The sequence below is a fragment of the Podarcis filfolensis genome, assembly GCF_964270895.1.
Source record: "Podarcis filfolensis genome assembly, chromosome: 9".
Taxonomy (NCBI): domain Eukaryota; kingdom Metazoa; phylum Chordata; class Lepidosauria; order Squamata; family Lacertidae; genus Podarcis; species Podarcis filfolensis.
Window position 1 is genome coordinate 4,762,969 of NC_139610.1, and position 18,951 is coordinate 4,781,919.

General features: G+C 44.4%; 1 protein-coding gene across 4 annotated transcripts in view; it reads right to left on the reverse strand.

Annotated features, from left to right (window-relative positions):
* Positions 1–575: 575 nt before the first annotated feature.
* The window catches only part of PPP2R2C (protein phosphatase 2 regulatory subunit Bgamma), a 40,076-nt gene continuing 21,700 nt past the window's right edge, over positions 576–18,951 (reverse strand). For all 4 annotated transcript variants that reach the window (XM_083630648.1, XM_083630650.1, XM_083630647.1 and 1 more), the window contains exons 4-10: positions 17,718–17,883; positions 15,034–15,146; positions 12,653–12,830; positions 10,395–10,559; positions 5,685–5,854; positions 3,576–3,667; positions 576–3,128 (exon numbers count right to left, since the gene is read on the reverse strand). In XM_083630648.1, the coding sequence (XP_083486774.1) occupies positions 2,837–3,128; positions 3,576–3,667; positions 5,685–5,854; positions 10,395–10,559; positions 12,653–12,830; positions 15,034–15,146; positions 17,718–17,883 (1,176 nt within the window). In that variant the 3' untranslated portion in view covers positions 576–2,836. The remainder of the gene's footprint in view (positions 3,129–3,575; positions 3,668–5,684; positions 5,855–10,394; positions 10,560–12,652; positions 12,831–15,033; positions 15,147–17,717; positions 17,884–18,951) is intronic.

Sequence of the window (18,951 nt, forward strand, 5' to 3'; positions counted from 1 at the left end):
TCTCACACACACCTACCTACCGTTCTAGATTTTACACCACTTTTCACTTAATAAGCACAGTATCCCAGACTATGTTCAATAATGGACTACTATAGAGGCCTGCACCCCTCCCTCCTTATTGCCTTCAAGTATGAACTAATGGGTACTTCCCTCTTGCTCTCTGCGAACTTCTTGAATATGCCAAAAGGAAATCCACAATTAGAGGGCAACTCCACAGATTTGGATAGCAGTGTGGCCACGCCCAGCATTTTAAATTGTGCTTCAAGAAATATGGCGCCCGTGCTTCACTCAAAACCATTTCTGCTGCCACTTTCCAAGTAAAGGATGGGGGGCAGGTTCTTTCGGCCAGTGGGGACAGACGAGAGGAAGCTGGTGGAGAGCATAATTATTAAATTTGGAAGTGTCTTGCGTGTGTGAGTGCAACTTCTTTGCTCCTCACATACTTCTGAATAGAGTAGGGTTGATCTTGTTGTTAAATGTACATTTCAAGTGCTTTGAGAGCAATAATTGAATCAAAGGTGCAATTGTTTGATTTAAAGGAGCAACTGCTGGAGTAGAATTAAGCACAGCTCAGCTTTTTAAAGAAAGTGTTTATTGAAAAAGCCAGTATCAACATATTTATATATATGTTCCAACAACAGTCAGCTAATTTGTGCAACACAAGAATACAGCCATGAAGCTCTCCAACTAACTGGATTTACCAACTGTATCATTATTTACCTTCTTAAGTTCAAAACCAAAGCAAAAAGATGTTCTTCATGGATTTGGAATGAGTGACATTCATTTCTTACATTCACAAAATTAGATTATAATGGTGATATTGGGGACCCAGATAGATCACTACTGTCTTGAGTTTAGTTCCTCCTTTTTAACAGAAAACTTTGTATGAATGTGGCCTGAAAACCCATTTTATGTAGTTAGAAAGATATTATATAATCCCTGCATAAACCAGTTCGGTAGTTGATGGATAAGATAATAGAATTGAAACTGGGGGAAAGAGTGTAAAGAACAATTGCATCATTGGTTACTGCCAGACAGTGCCCCCGCCACCCCCCCAAAATACAATTTTTAGACATAAAATTCCAGTGTGCAGTTATCGTTTTTTAAATTACTCTGATTAATGAATAAAGCCAAAAGGTTTTGTTTTGTTTTGTTAAAAAAAGAAAAATGGTTATTTGGCTTTAACAAGAATTCTATACAGTATTCATATTCCTAAAAGTTTTTACAAGAAGACTGGATTGTTCAAATTTCAATTAGAATACAGTGTACGTAAATACTGCCAGTGTCTCGTAGAGTATGCAGTAGCTTTATAAACAAACATTCATTCCCAGGTAAAATTACTGTATACATTTCATACTGTATGTGGATTATTGGAGTTGATGCTTCTGTACACAATGTCCAGCATCAAGAAAATGGCAGGTGTCCTTCATTTCATGTAGTGTTAACAAAGCTTCTGATTAAAATCATGGTGTCACAGAATCCGTTTGGATTCACTTTTCCCCCCTTCTCTTTCCCCGCCCCCCTCCAAATCAAAGTGCAAAGGCATGCAAGTTTCTTTATGACGCCCTCCTCTCATTTATCGAAAGGTCTATGCAGAATAGTGCAAAATTAATTAACAGCAGAGGGATCTTGAGAAAGGCAGCCTGGCCAGTTAGGTGATTGTGCTTTCCTCCATTTCGGTCAGGCCAAGAAATAACTTGGAGATGGTTGACATGAGACAACTCACTTTTGCAGGTTTCACTGAGCATGCTGTAGGTTTTTAAATCTCCACATTTGGTGTCCAAGGGGCTAGCATTGCCCACTCAGTGAGTTCTGGTAGGAAGAGCCGAGTTCTGATGGAAGAGTGATTTAAATGGCTGCGTTGTGACATTAATTGGGATAGTCATTTATTTGTTTTGTGTATCCTAGGTGAGCTAGTGCCTGTTGTCCTGGCCCTTTTACTTTCTGAACTTTCAGAGTGAAACTTGCAGATGTAACAATGGCAGATATTTTGAAAAGTCATTAGATAGCTGTTATCATCATATTCTACCCACCTTACTCAAATTGAGCGGAAAATAGATCTTAAAGAATAATTGCCAGTCCCGCCATCAACCTACTCTGGTATTGCATAGTGGGGGAGAGCTGCAGATTGAAAGAGTCATGCAGCAGTTTTGCTTGACAGGCTGCAGGTGGTCCTCTGCTTTGTGTGTGTCCTTAATGGTCCCACCCCCTTAGCTGATACCTTATGATAGGGCCAACCATGCGGTCCTTAGTCTAAAAGCCTTCTTATCTACCTTTGATCTCCGCCACATCTCTTTCTGCTTGCATATGTGCTGTTAGCTGCCCTGGCCCAAGCAGTGGCTTCTTGCAAGGTTTCCTTATGCCCCAGATTCTGGCTTAAGGCATCTTTGGGGCCATTTCTGTGCTTCAGTAACCCCTTGCTCTTGGAACTACAACTGTGTTAGTGGGCTTAAACCCCTCCCCCACAAGGGGGATATCCTTAAAAGAAATCACGGAGGACCTTGAACTACGTAGGTGTCTGATTCTTGTGGGCAGTCTTTTAGAGACAATATAAAATAATTAGTGATGAGCGGGACACGGGGCCCTTCTTAACAGAATTTATTTTGAAACATATCTGCAGCAATTGCAATAAATTAAAACATTTGAGTGGTTGTCTCAAGGGGTGGTAGGGGTAGTTAAAAGGGCAAATCCATCTCCATCACACCTGCAGACACTTAGTGGGGAGTAAGACCCATTGAATTCAGTGATGTTTGCTTCCAGGTAAAAGGATGAGCATCACATCTCAAACAGTGACCACACCTGTCACCTCTTGGGCGGCTGTTTACAAAGAGGAATCCTAGTGCATTTCAGAGTTCATTTTGTCCTGAAATATGTACAGATTGTTTGTAGCCGCGATAGCAATGATGTTCTCTGTTGGGTGCCATGCCGTGTGCAGGATCTTCTTGGTAAAGTCCAAGCTGTCAACACTGATGTCGTCTTTCCTCCTCTTGCCTCCGACACACACCCGCCGAGGTTTGAGAATTGCTCGGGGTTTGCTACTCTCTCGGGACGCCTCCAACGTAACATCGCGCTTCGTGTTCCGGTCAAACATTCGGAAGAAATTGTTATATGCGCCTGTCATTATGACACTGCAGAGGAAGGAAAACAGGGAAAACGTTACGAAGGGCACAACCCAGTAGGGAAAGCTTCTGCACAGGAGCCATTGAAATCAGTGCTGGAATTATTTTTATGATCATTCGAAGATGGCTTTCATTATTTTATCCATGTTTGTTGCCCTAAGCTCCTTTGAGAGGCAGGGTGGGGGATATAAAATCAATAACTATATGACTAGATAATATGTGGAGTTTTCTTCCTTCGCAGCGCCACTCTGCTTCCCCCCACCCTCCACAGGCAGAAGCAATATATTTCAGACTTTCCAAACATCTCTTAGAGCAAGAAATATTCCTCTTCATAATCTAGTACATCAGAGAAGCCTTTCCCCTAGGCATCAGCTATAATGGCGTTCTTGACTGGCTCCTCTCATCTTATCAAAGTAGCATTGTATGGTAAACAAGACAGTTGGGTGGCTATATTACCTGTCAGATCCATTCCACGCACATTCAAACTTGTCAAAGATGCAATCATTTTCATAAAGGGAACACAGCTTGCTTCTAAGGTAGTCATGAACCTGTTTAGTGAGCAAAAAGCAGCTTTTATTTCAAGGTTAGACCTATTTTTCCATTTGCCCTCAAAGAAGACCAGTGTCAACAGCTCTTCGTGGAGTCAGTTTTTTAAATGTTGTCTGTACACAAGCATTGATAATAAAATTAAGAGAACAGAACATCTTTCTTGAAGTAACTTTCTTGATGGATCATGTTAAGAGATCCAAACATATCTCTCAACCTGCTTTGGCCCCGCTATTAGGACTTAAATATGCTTTCATTCAGCTTTGGTCTTCCAGGCTGGCTGCAGCCCTGAACTGGAGCATTCTTCTTAGGGCCTGGGGATTAACTGCATAAGAACGTTTGTTGCAAGTCCCATTTGTAAATAAATAGTGAATGTGAAGAAGACTCTCCCTTACCTATAGTGATCCTCTGACACTTAAAAAAAATTATTATTTTGAGCATAACTGAGCCAAAGTCAATCCCACTAAGTTAGATGGGACAAAATTATATATGTGATTAAGCACTTTGGGGCGTGATCCTATTCTTGTCTGCTCAGAAGAAGGGCCCATTGAGTTCAGTGGGGCATGCTCCCAGGCAATTGATAGGAATATCTTAGTTTTAAAGACTGTGAGCTTATTTCTGTTTTGAAGCAATGGCCCTAGCAGCAAACCTGACATTGCTGATTAATTTATTTTGTTTAAGTTTCTAGCTGTGCTATTGCTAATTCCAAACAAGTTTTTCTCTTCAACATTTAAAATGAATTTCTTTTAAAAACAAGGAAGGCACATTTTGGATAATTTTTAAAGACTCTTTATAGATTTACAGACCCAAATTAATATTATAATCTTTGAACCAACTTTCCATTATTTGAGGAAAATTGGCACATAACTTAAACCAGTACTACATAAAAGAAGCCAGATCCCATATCTTTTCTGAATTATATTTAATTTATTTGGGATATGGCACTAATTTCCCTGAAAGAGACTTCTGTAATAAGCTGAATTACATAGCTCAATGTCCTTGCCATCCCTGCTTCAGAGGTGAAATTAGAAGAGGCCTGTGCTCAGTTTCAATGTAATGGCACAACCCTATACTCCTGTTAGTGGCTACAGGATTTCAGCCCAAATTCCTAGGGAAAGGGGCAATGTGAAGTGCAGCTTCCACTGCAGTTTGCTGCTGCTTGTCTCAATAGCCATGTTCTCCCACACAAAACGCTCGCAATAGCAGCTCTCTCGGCTTGTCTGCACTTCCACTTGTCGCATGCCTAGAAAGCCGTTTTCCGTTTGCCCTGCTGCTTTCCCTGGGAAAACCTGCTCTTTACTGCTGAATCAGAACAAACATAAATCTGCAGGAAAACCAACGGACGTTTGCTCCACTTCAGCAGTAAAGAGCAGGTTTCCTCCAAGGGGAAGTGGGAGGACAAGCAAAAGTGTGGATGAGCCCAAAGCCCCTATTGCTTGCATGGTTCTCAAAGAGTTTCTATACATTTCAAGCCCTACTGGCATGTTTCCAGGCTTGGGTTAACAGACGAGAGGAGACTGAAGTAAGTTAGTATCCCTGGGAGCTGAAGGACATCACAGGTGCAGTTTAAACAACAACAGCAACAAAGAGGCATTAGGTTTAGGATTAAAAAGACAGTATTGGATATATGTTGGAGTTTAATGACAGGCACATTCACAACTCCTACCCATGTTCCAGAGGATTCACTTGCCTCTTGCATGGGAGTGATGGGAAAATTGCAAAATCTGTCAGTTAGCTTTCCTTCTCGGTGGCTCTGAATCATTATAAATTCTTTATGTAACCCCCTTCTGTTTATTTAACGGTTTATATAGCAGTTGTAGCTACTTACTTTTAAGTAATGTCAGAAGAAGCGCTGACTTTTGGCCTTGGTTTACTGCTACCACATCCCTTCCTTTAAAAATATTGTCTTACTTGTCAAAGGTGATCCAGTCTCCTCTGTATCACAGAATTTGAGAAGATTTTATCCTAGTCTGCCATTTATTAGACCATCATGGTCTAATAGAAACAACACACACTTACCTGGTATATCTCTACTGGCACTGTTTCCATGTTCAGATCCCAAACCTTGACAGTGAGGTAATCTCTTGCAAGCATATATCGCCCACTGTGGCTAAATTTGACATCAGACACAGAAGAAATAATTTCGGAGAAAAACGAGCGGCTACTGGGGTCTTCAGGCTCTTCAAAAACTGATGAGGTCAAACAAAGAGAAAAATACACCTATTAAAAAGTACACATCACTTATTTTGCCATGGCATTTTCAAATTAATCAGAATATTACATTGTAATTTCTTATCTGATTTTTAAAATTTGTTATCCATCTTGAACTTCTAAGAAGAAAAGGCACAATAAAGGTCTTTTTAAAATGTATTTTAATAGCTGGCTCAAATAACAAACACAGCTCTGCTAACTCAAACTAAAACAAGACATATATCTATAGGATTGTCCTGTTAATGTAAAACTGACTTAATGTTTAAAACTCTAACATTTCACACAGTGCCTCCAAGGTGCCTAATCACTGCCTAGGTTCTGGTTTTTTATTACTTATTTGTTTCATTGCAAAGTACAGTGGTGCCCCGCAAGACGAATGCCTCGCTAAACGAAAAACCCGCAAGACGAAAGGGTTTTCCGATTTTTTAGCGGCTTCGCAAGACGAATTTCCCTATGGGCTTGCTTCGCAAGACGAAAGCCCATAGGGAAATCTCCGGGGACAGCGGGGAAGCGCAGTGCGCCTTCTCCTCTGTTCCCGGACCTGTCTTGAAGGCTTGAGGTGGGAGGTCCGGGAACAGAGGAGAAGGCGCGCAGCGCTTCTCCTCTGTTCCCGGGGCTTGCGGTGGGAGGAGGGTTTTTCCTCCCCACCGCCAACATTCAGAACAGCCTTCTGAATGTTGGCGGTGGGGAGGAAAGCCCTCCTCCCACTGCAAGCCTTCAGGACAGGTCCAGGAACAGAGGGGAAGGCACGCAGCGCTTCTCCTCTGTTCCCGGACCTGTCTTGAAGACTTGCGGTGGGAGGAAGGTTTTCCTCCCCACCGCCAACATTCAGAAGGCTGTTCTGAAGGCTGGCGGTGGGAAGAAAAGCCCTTCTCCCGCCGCCAGCCTTCAGAAGAGTTCACCCAGGGCTACCTAGGCTGCGGATAGCAGCCTGCTGCCCCACACGAGGGGCGCTCTGCTTCAGAGCGCCCCTCGCGCGGGGCAGACATTCGCAGCTTGGGGAGCCCTGCAGGAGTTCCCCGCAGGGCTCTCCAAGCTGCGGATAGCAGCCTGCTGCCCCGCGCGAGGGGCGCTCTTAAGCAGAGCGCCCCTCACGCAGGGCAGACATTCGCAGCTTGGGGAGCCCTGCAGGAGTTCCCCGCAGGGCTCCCCAAGCTGCGAATGTCTGCCCCGTGCGAGGGGCGCTCTGAAGCAGAGCGCCCCTCGCGCGGGGCAGCAGGCTGCTATCCGCAGCTTGGAGAGCCCTGCGGGGAACTCCTGCAGGGCTCCCCAAGCTGCGAATGTCTGCCCCGCGTGAGGGGCGCTCTGCTTAAGAGCGCCCCTCGCGCGGGGCAGCAGGCTGCTATCCGCAGCTTGGAGAGCCCTGCTCCCCCCGCCAGCCTTCAGAAGAGGTCCGGGGACAGACTGTCCCCGGACCTGGTCTGAGGGCGGTCTCCATAGGAACGCATTAATTGATTTTCAATGCATTCCTATGGGAAACCGTGCTTCACAAGACGAAAAACTCGCAAGAAGAAAAAACTTGCGGAACGAATTAATTTCGTCTTGCGAGGCACCACTGTAACTCAGACCAGTTTACAAAATGACAAATCATTAAAACCAGGGGTTGGGGGGAGAACCCTACTTTAAAACATACAAAAGTTGGGGGGGCCACTAGGTGGCGCATCGGAAGATGGCTGACAATAACATCTCTCCGACCCACACGAGGTAATTTGGAGGCTATGATGGGGGTAATTAGCCTCCTTAACCCCCCCAGGATTGTGGGGGGGGGGGACGGCCCTTGCCTGCTGTGCCCTATACCACCCCCGAATTTGTGGGGGTGGGGGCACTAGGCACAAAGCCCTCCTGTGGGATTCCGGCACTCCTGGACGCCGTCCCTGATTCGCGCCGCTAGTTGCAAGCATCTTCAAAAGAAACAATTTGGACGAGATAAATTGCACATGCTTCAAGGAAAAAGGGGAGTAAAGACTGCTGACAGAAGGGATCTCTGATAACAAGACAAGAATAAAATATGAGAAGATACGTCAAGATACGGTATGACTGAGGGGGGAAAAAACCTGCCTTCCTTTTTCTTATGTGATTTAACAAGAATCCCCTCCCCTAATGAGTCAGAAACTAAGGACTTAAGCTGTGGATTTAAGGCTGTGTGGAGATAAACTTTCGAACCAAAGCAATGTTTCAAGATGAAGCTGGAAAGCTAAGAGTTTTGGAATGACGCAGTTAAAAATGCCATCGCCATTTTGGGAGGCATTGTTGGAGCTCTTGGGTCTGGGAGGAGAAAGAGAGAAATAAGAGTTGTTTACATATCGTGGATCAACTTCTCGGTGGGACTTAAGAGTGACAAATACCAAATTTATGATGGAAAGAGCGATGTTATCTACGAAGGAGATATATGGAAACCATCTGGACTTAGTGGAGGAACGGGAAATCCACACAGGATTATTATTTTGCTTATCGGCTTAAGGAGACTAACAGAAGAGATCGTAAAGGAAAAATAGAAATTATATGAACAAGATATGATGTGGAAACACCAAGATAAGACTGGATAGAATTATGAATTTTGTTTGGACTGATTGGGACTGATTTGGACATTAACGCAGTAATAAGAAGATGATCTGAATCCCCCTTTGGATCTTGAAGTATGGGTTCCCCCAACAAAATTTAAAAATTTGGCTTTGTAATTTGGAATTTATGTAATGTGATTTAATTTGATGTGATTGGCCAGTTAATAAAAATTATTTTTTTTAAAAAATAAAACATACAAAAGTTAAAATATCAAAATAGATTAAAATTAACCCAACTTTCTAAGCATCTGCTTAGGCTTGTCTAGGCAAGAATGTTTTTAGCAGGCGCTGAGAAAGAGTTCATTGAAGGCTCCTGCTTGGTATCAATAGGCAGGGAGTTCCGCAGGTGCTGCCATTAAACAAGTACTTACAAAGGCAGAAAGTGTATTATGAGGCACCCGTAGAAGTGCCATTTTCACCAGTCAAATTGGTCAAGTGGGTACATGTGAGGGAAAGCAATCTTTTAGGTAAACTCACCCAAGTTGTTAAGGGCTTTATATACTAATAGTAAAACCTTGAACTTGGCCCAGTAGCAGATCTCTGAGCATGGATGTTATATGCTGGAGAGGCCTCACTCCTGTCAGCAATCGTGCTGCAGCATTCTGCACTCACTGCAGCCTCCAGATCAAGTGCAAGGGAAGCCCCACGTAGAATGCATTGCAGGAACCCCAGTCTTGAAGTAACCAGCGCATGGACTACTGTGGCAAGGCTTTCCTGGTCCAGGAATGGCCGTAGCTGTCAAACCAGCTGCTGCTGGTCCAAGGCACTTCCAGCCACTGGACTGTCAGGAGTGCGTGCAGGAGCCAGGCCCTGTGACTGGTAGGGCTTCGCAGAACTGGGGCCTTCCTAAGTTTGTTTTCAAGAGGCAAGGCGCAGCCGCACAGGTGAGGCCGATTGGTAACTCACAGCACCTGGTGGCAAGAGCTGGGAAGGGATATAAGGTCAGCATTTCCCTTTGGCTCTTTGCCACAGTAACACGCTTCCTGCCTTGCCACGTTTGGCTTCTTGACGCCTTGCTTCCTGATCCTCGGACCTTTGGCTTCTTGACTCCCGGCTCTCTGACCCTTGGCTTCCCAACTCCTGGCTTCCAGACTCTCGTTCCTGCTCCCACCCTGCTGTCTTGCCCCCGGTCCCGACGTCCTCCGCCAGGACTTCGACTGCCCGTAAACCAGACCATGACATGGACCCAGAAGCACTCCCAACTGCCAAGCTGCTCCTTCAGTGGGAGTGCAATTTCATCCAGGGTAGGGAATGGGCCAGTTTCTTGGAGATGGGAGCTACTCACCCACCGTGCCTCCATCACGCCAGGATTCAAGCTCAGCTTGTGTTGCTCGTCCATTTCACCCCTGTGCCCCATCGGGGGGAGGGGGGGTCAGATCTGGCATGACACAAGGGCTTTCAGGCAGCCCACACACTCCAAGGTGAGCCTCTAGTTTCCTGGGTTGCTTGAACTAAGCATGATTTAACTCCCACTCATCATGCTAAGAAAAGTCTCACCTATAGCCAATGCAGGATTTACCGTATTTTTCGCTCTATAAGACACACTTTTTCCCTCCTAAAAAGTAAGGGGAAATGTGTGCGTCTTATAGGGCGAATGCAGGCTTAGCAGCTATCCCAGAAGGCAGAACAGCAAGCAGGATCACTGCGCAGCGATCCCTCTTACTGTTCTGGCTTCTTGGATTCAGAATATTTTTATTGTTTTCTTCCTCCAAAAACTAGGTGCGTCTTATGGTCTGGTGCGTCTTATAGGGTGAAAAATACGGTAAGCCTGTCCTCTTGCCCCAGTGATGTTGGCTGTTGGGCAGGTGGCTGTGGCGGGGGGGGGCGGAATGGCCATGGAGCTTATTAGTGAGCCATCTCTACTTCTAATGAGTGCATAAACAATAACCTCCACATTCAAGTCTGCCATATGCAGACGTCAACGTTTTTTTAATGAAAATCTCACTCGGTAACTTACGTTTAAAATGCTTGTCACAGAGCGCTGATGCCCTCATGTCACAAAGTCTCAAAGACCCTTTGCTACTGCTGTAAACAAAGAGATTGCAGTGGTGAGGATGGAATTCAGATGCCGTAATAACTTCTGTCAAATCCTCCATGTTGGCTGGCTTTATATCTACAATGTCTGAGTGGAAATATTTAGTAAGGAACATGTTCAGAGACAAACTTATACTCTACCATCTTTTCATGTATGCTATATTACTGATTTCTCATTGAAAACACTACTGAATTATAGCTAGGAAGCTAAAAATACCTTTTATTAGCTAATCATATCTGCTATGTACATTTTATTAGTCAAAACCACTTGTTCTGCTAAGCTGTTGAGGATGCAATTGATGCAGTTATGGGACTGACAGTGAAATCTGAGAGTCTGAAAAAAATCTCCATTAAAACCCATTAAAAAGAGGAGGAGAAACTGGGCCTTTTATGCATCAAGTATTGCCTTGGCAACCAGGCTGAAATGCACCCCTCCTATGTTCAGATAAATATGATTTTGTCTGTGAAGTAGTGATCCAGGTTCTGCTTGGGGATTTTGAAGTCCACACTCAGCCTCTTTGAAAGAACTCCTGGGCCGATTCAGACTCAGCTCACAATCAGCAGGAACCTCCTACCACTGCCGTAGGCGCCAGCACTTATCCCACTATTTGCTAATATATATCTGCCATTATCTGTGGGTGACAATGAGAAGAACTATCATTGCACTTTGTCATAACCTTTTGCTACTGCTTTATGAGCTTCAACATCCTTGAGAAATGTAGTTTTTCAAACACTATTGGTCCTTAATAAGGCCACATCAGCAACCTATTTTGTATTTTTGTAGGGATTTAATTCATTGACCAATTTAGTTATATATTTCTAACCTTAATCCAGTTTATAGCACCTGCCAGGAGAAAGCTACATTAACTCTTCTGCTGGCCTAGACTTATAGAGAGAATTGCTGATTTGTCACTTTGGCCATAACCGTCAGACACTATCTACTAGATACTTTAGAAAATAGTTTGTCTGCTTGGTTGTTCTCTGTGCCTTTGGATGCCTCTTGAGATATTGCCACCAAATTTGACTCAGGGGTTCCCAGAGTGGAGGCAATGATCTTTGCTGATGCTTGGACACCAGGCACCATTTTGAATCAAGATGGCAGACCAAAATGTGAGTTTGGTGGGACTTGACCTGTTTTCTACCACAGCATAGGTTTGACCTTCTCTCTATATCATCATCAAACTTGGAACAAGGGTTCCCAAGGTAACGTGGCAGACTTTGTCACCATTTGGACACTGGATGTCATTTTTAATCAAGATGGTGGACCAAAACGTCATTTTGGCATGACTGCCCATTTTTTTATACAGGGTCAGCTGCCTCTTGAGATATTATCCATTGCTAGCTAAATTCTGGGGGAAATGGAATGGGGTTGTGTGAGGTGGGGGGGTGTCACCATAAGCAGTGCCATGAGGTGTACTGAGACTGTGGCCTTGGTGGCAGGCTCCTAGGGTAGCACTGCCAGTGTCTCATGACTTTGGGCACCTGCCACTTACCAGGGCAGGGCGTTTACCACGTCCTGCTCCTCCATTGTGGTGGCTGTGCTCTGCCACAATGGCCAAGTCCTGCTGTGCTATCCTGGAGGTGGCCAGGGGGTCATGGCCTTGGGCAGCAGAGGAGGCAGCAGGCACCCATTTGTGACAAGCAGTGGGTGCCTGGTGGTGGCAGGGGGCAAAAATCAAGGGGGGGCAGGGGGAAGCACTGGTGATTTTGCCTCAAGTGGCAAAATCTCTTGAGCTGGCCCTGACAAGAGGGTTAGTAGTGAAAAATATCTCCTTGTACTTTCCAGCAGAGAGTGGATATTCAGGTGGGGTCAGGGGTGCCAACTGAAGGAGGGGAGCTAAGGGCCCCCCAAATTTTCAAGGGTGGGGCCGGGCCCCCTCAAAATTTCACGGCAGCTGTGCGCGCACACCGTGTGATGCACTCGTGTGTGAGTGACGTCAGCATGCCCTGCAGCATGTGCGCACAGTGTATGCGCATAGCATGGCCCTGCCCCCTTCAGTCACGGGGGCGAGGGGGTTTGCTTGAGTGGGCTGGTAATGCAGAAGTCTCCAGGCATCACCATTATTGGTTTGTTTGCTTAGTACATTAGTTACAAACCAGCCAGAGACTGAGATGTCTGAAATGCATTGAAACAAAAAACTGTAGTAGCTGACTAGTGCGCGTAACCATGAGAAAGGATACTGAAGCTTCGATCTGTAATTCCTAAATGCCAGAGATTAATCCTAAGATCATCTGCTGACATGTATGTCTCACAGTCACTGTTGACAGAAATTGAATTGACATGATAGGTGTGGCCGTTAGCAAAAATTCTTCTGGGGCTGACTTCTACCATCAAGTCCGTGGGTTTCAGTACAGGCACCTACATAAAAAAGTAATGAATAAATGTGTTTTAAACAACATTTCAAACTTGGAGCTGTTCATAGATTTGTGAATTGTGAGTTGAACTTGGTATATTTTAAAACATTTGTCATTATTTGAGAACTTCTCAAAACATACATACAACATACAATATAACACAATACATAAAGTTATTTAAAAAAAAAATCCAAGTATGAACACGCATTTGAATCATAATGCCAATTGCATTTAGCTTGCTCAAATGAACAAGTCACCTTGACAAACCTTTACATTTGGTTCAAGGATTCTCACTTGGATTTTTTTTCACTGCAACTGTAAACAACTTGACGGGATATAAAGGTAAAAGTAAAGGGACCCCTGACCATTAGGTCCAGTCGTGACCAACTCTGGGGTTGCTCATCTCGCTTTAGTGGCCGAGGGAGCCGGCGAACAGCTTCCGGGTCATGTGGCCAGCATGACTAAGCCGCTTCTGGCGAACCAGAGCAGCACACGGAAACACCGTTTATCTTCCCGCCGGAGCGGGATAAATAGATCTTGGACCAAAACACCTTTGAGCAACTGCTTTTCCTACAAATATGTTTTAGAACAGACTCCACCAATCGGCCGCCTTCAGAAATAAAAGCTGTTAACGTCCATTGTCTAGTTCTGCATACCGTCATTTTGACGGCTTATATAAAAGAGCTACACTGCTCAACAGCAGAGACATCCACGGTGCACTTATGCTTTCTGTGTCCTTTCCCAAAAACAACTATATTAGTTTTCGGGTAATCAGTGCTAAGATGTCCTTCATTGCAAAAGAGCTTAGTTAACATGCGTCACAATCCTATCTAATTGACCGACAGCAGAACTACAGACCGTATTTTTCTGTGTATTGGACGAGGTTTTAAGACTCAAACACCGTGTAAATAAACTGGAGTCGTCCAATACACGGAGAGTGGCATGGGGGGAGAAGCTCAACAACTTTGGGCCATCTCCCCTCAATTTCTTAAAATTGAGTCCCCCAAAATAGGGGGCGTCTTATAGACGAAAAAGTATGGTAACTCATGTACATAAAGTTTGGAACCGTGCTTGTTTTAAGGGGGGGGGGTAATTAATCAGAAATGCATCCTTGCTAGACTCCCTGACAAATATTCTTATCTTCCACAAGATGCCCATTTAAACCCACTAATATATGGGTAACATTATTCTGATGGAGTTTTTGAACTAACCAAAGCTATTTTCCATCAAAATTAGTACTAACAAGCTTCTCCCAAAAGCAGGACCTGTTTTCTGAGTTGAAAGCTGTGGTCAGGTCTATAAAGGCTGGAAACAATTTTTAATATTACTGGCTTGATCAGAAGGTATCTGGAGAACCTGTGGGATGTTTAGAAGGTACATCCCACAGGTTATTGGTCTGTTGTTACCTTTTTTAAAAGACTGGAACAACAACACTAGATGACTAGCTTGGAATTAAAATGCCTGTTGTGTTAATGTAACCCTGTTCCATAGGAAGGTCAAGAATAGGGGAATAGACATTTGAGGGTTCTCCAAAACCCTTACTACAATGCAGAAACCATTCATGTGGGGAAATTGAGGCTTCCTTTATGGTTCTCCCTTCACTCTCTCCTACAGCCATAAGTCTCCAAAATTCAGCTTCATTACTTAGGGTCTGCCACACACTTTCCCACTCTTTCATGTAAAATGCCAGCTTCCTTTGAATGTTCCAACCTTGCTTCCCTAATCTGTCTGGATTTTATCTTTCCCCCCATTCCTACCCTTCTTATCATAGCATATGGCTGATGGGTAAGTGTCTTTATTTACTCTCCAAACATTGGTTATGTGTGGCCTTAAAATAGACTATCTCCTGTTGATTTTTTTATAACCCTTCATCTTCCAGGCATTGGAGCCTAAGATGGCGTCTAAGATGTAAGTTTTACTAATAGAACAGACCAAATTGCCTGGTTCATCTCTGTGTCTGCACAGGTACCTCAGGTAGGCTTTAGACACAGGAAATGGTAACATCCAGGGGCTACTGGGAACCATAAGAAATTTGACACCCTTAGCTCCCAGCTTCCCCGGCTGCTGTTGTACGTTCAAATGCCTATTCACATGTTGTTGTGTTGCATTTCAAGTGTTTTCCATTGTTTGAAGCTACACAGCACATAAAATATTAGAACATCACAAGTTGTTCTTTCAGTGAAGAAAACAACTCTCCATCTACCCACCTGAAGTGATGTCACCGTAGAAAGATCTTTAAGCTTCCCCTCTTCATCCTTTAAATTGTACCCCTCAGGTTTCTTATCTCGTTCAGTGATCTTCCACAGTTTAATAGTTTTGTCTTTTAAAAAAAGACATCAGCACTGTTATGAGAAGTAACTGTCACATTTTTCCTCATTTATTATTATTATTATTATTATTATTATTATTATTATTATTATTTATACCCTGCCCATCTGGCTGGGTTTCCCCAGCTACTCTGGGTGGCTTCCAACAAAATATTAAAATACAATAATTAATCAAATATTAGAAGCTTCCCTAAATCACTGTAGAAGAAGTGTTTGTTCTACAAAAGGAACAACATGCAGATTGTATGTATTAGTTTAGACACAGACTGCTGTTCCCCATACAGAAGGCCTCTCTCAATGGAATTGGGGAGGGGGCATGATTCATTCTTCCCCTGCGCATTCCCCAGATCTGCTCCAGATGGTTCCCCATGTCTTCCATCTTTTAATATTACACACACTGTTAATGTAGTCAATTGTGCTGTTTGCCAAACTTTTTATTTATTCATTCTTTTCTTAAATTTTTTTATCACTTCCCAAATTGTTTGGTATAACCAATGTAGCCACTATTAGGAAACAGGAAGAGATTATGCCATTTATTTCTGCACAATCATTTTGTGACTGGCTCCACTGCCATATTATGACTGGTTCTGCCCATGTGCCACTATTTTAATAGCGGGCCTCGGTAATTTTCAATAAGCGCCAGGGTTCTAAATTTTGAAAATCCTGAGCTAGGGCAGGGGTTAGCAAACGCTTTCAGCAGGGGGCCGGTCCACTGTCCCTCAGACCTTGGGGGGGCAGACTATATTTGGGGGGGGGATGAATGAACGCTTATGCCCCACAAATAACCCAGAGATGAATTTTAAATAAAAATACAAATTCCGCTCATGTAAAAACACCAGGCAGGCCCCACAAGTAACCCAGAGATGCATTTTAAATAAATTCTACACATTCTACACATGTTAAAACACACTGATTCCCGGACCGTCCGTAGGCTGGATTGAGAAGGCGATTGGGCCGCATCCGGCCCCTGAGGCTTAGTTTGCCTACCCATGAGCTAGGGCAACTGTTCCTGCACCCTCTTATCAGCAGCAAACATTTCTGAGCACTTCTTCCTGTCCTAAGATTCTCACTTTATATAAAACACATCCCAAGTTAATCTACACACTTTTGATCCATTTCCTTGCCTCACCCTTAGCCTGACTCCTCTTTAGACCTTGGTGCTATACAGTGGAACCTTGGTTTTCAAACGTAATCCATTCCAGAAGTCCATTCGACTTCCGAAACGTTTGAAAACCAAGGATCAAAGGGCTGTCAGCAAGTTTAATGGGCGAAATTGAGAAACGCGCCTTGGAAGCCATTTGACTTCTAAGGCGCATTTGAAAATGGAAGCATTCACTTCCAGGTTTTTGGCATTCAGCTTCCGAAATGTTCAGCTGCCGAGACATTTGAAAACCAAGGTTTGACTGTACGTGCAAAGGTCTAACAGATGGCATCTGTTATTGTGGCAAGCGGCTTCCATGTTCCCAGCCAGTGGCGTAGCGTGGGTTGTCAGCACCCGGGGCAAGGCAAGTAATTTGCGCCCCCTAACCCGTGGATTTGTGCCCCCTAACCCATGGATTTGCGCCCCCTAACCCATGGATTTGCCCTAACCCCAGATGTTGCGCCCGGTGCGGCCGGCCCCCCCTGCACCCCCCACGCTACGCCACTGTTCCCAGCTCAAACTCACATGTGTTTCAGTGGGTGCTTGAAAGAGCTCCTTTTTAATTTGGGGAGGGACACTGCCTACTGAGCCCATGAAAAGAGGGGAGGTAACTCCCCACCATCCCTAGCCATTCACCATACTGGCTGGAGGTGATGGGACCTGGAGTCCAAGAGCAGCTGGAGGGCCATAGGTTCCTCATCCTGGGCTTAAATAACCCATGATTTTTATGTTATGTTATGTAGGTAAATGTGTATCAAAATGGAACATTATAGGGGGCCTAACAGTATGGGGAAAAGATGGCTCTACAGGTACATGAGGGCTGCCCACCCAGGGGTGGAGGAACAGTCTCCGGCACCCGGGGCAGGGCGAACTGCCTGGTGACGCATGCACGACGTCTGTACAGACTGTGAACGTGCAGCGACCGTACAGGCTGCCACGTGTGTGCACTCCTGCCGTCCAGGCTGCCACTTGCATGCCAACCGTACGGGCTGCTTGCACGGTGACCATATGGGCTGCCACACAAGCGGCATCCTGTATGGAGTGCACAAGTGCGGTATCACGTATGGACGCCGTGCCAGAGGCAGCCCATACTGACGGCACGCAAGAGCGGCAGCCCATATGGACGCCATGCAAGCGGCGCCCATACTGACTGCTCACCCTCAGCCGCTCTACAGCAGGGGCCATCTTTTCACCCCCCCAGATTAGTACCCGCGGCGACCCGCCCCCCACTTCGTATGCCCCTGTGCCCACATTTACTCCCATAAAGTGAAGACACATCATAACTTGCTGCCACTTTCAAGGTTCTTTTTTACACTAAAAATGTATATTTAAAATTAGATGTAATTCAGCAAATTTTCAGCTGAAGCCCATCTGCCAGAGACAAGGAAAAACTGTGAATCCTGTATTGTTCCTGCTGTCTTACCATTTGTGGACAGAAGAGAGTGGGCTGCATTCTGTTGCGGCAACCACTTTATCTTGTTTATTTTTTCCTCTATTTCCAAACTCTTCAGATAGTCAAACTCTGGTTCATGACTCTGGAAGGTGCTGTAAACATTGTATTCACCTTGGCTATAAGGCTCATTTTTACTCTGTGAAGAACATAGGACAAACAAAAAATGAACTGTTGACCTCAGAGCTTATCTGATCTTTCAAGTTGACTTGATCCAAATAAACCATATGTTCAATGGCAACCAAGAAGGAAGGGAGCCTATATACTTACCATTACAGCAACAGGTCGGGCCATGGCTTTCGCTGGGCATCTGCTTTCAGAACGCAGGATTTCCATTTAGTTCTGATAGCCGATAGCCACTGCTAGATCTGCCCTCCATGACGTTATATAATAATTTCTTTTTAATCTAAACTAGTGACCACCTGCCCTTGTGGTGGTGCATTCTGCAAGGTAATTTGTTATGTGGAAAAGTACAGGTTGGCATTCAGCTATGCTGTACTCAAAGCAAACCCACGGAAATCAATGAGCATGACTAAGTTATGTGTATTCTGAGTAAAACTTAGTTGAATATCACCCACTCTCTTGTCTGTTCTCAACCTATTGCGAATCAATTTATTTGCACAAAGCTTCTACAAGAGAAGGAGAAAATTCCTCTTTCCACCATTCTGAATGTTGCCTTGCAGCATCACCTAGCTGCACCAGGGAGAATTACTGCTACTGGAAAAGCCAATATTATCTAACTTTGAGAGCACAAACCAAATTTTAAAAATACAAGGCACCAATCCCTTCCAAGCCTTAGCTTCACGGTTTCTAAACCTAGGGCTTAACTTAGTTTTTCTTTCCAACAATCACAAACAATCTTTTCGGAAAGTTTCGATTTGAACCACAAATAAGAACCTTTACATGTAACCATTACATTATCAAGCATGCATTCCAGCACGACAAAAATAGCCAGTGTGCAATTAAAATAAGCCCAGAACAGTCACATCTATTGTCCTGCAAACAACAGGGGAATAGCAGCTTGTGCATCATGATGTTTTTTAAAAATATTCACAGGGTGCTTGCAGTCAGCAGCTTAATTTGCAACCAGGTCCTTGGCAAAGAGGGTTTTTGTAGATATCAGATTTTCGTAGACGTGTGTGCGTGCGCGTGCGCAAATGAGCTGCCAGTGACATCGTGAAGATGCTGCAAAAAAGAACTTGCAAAA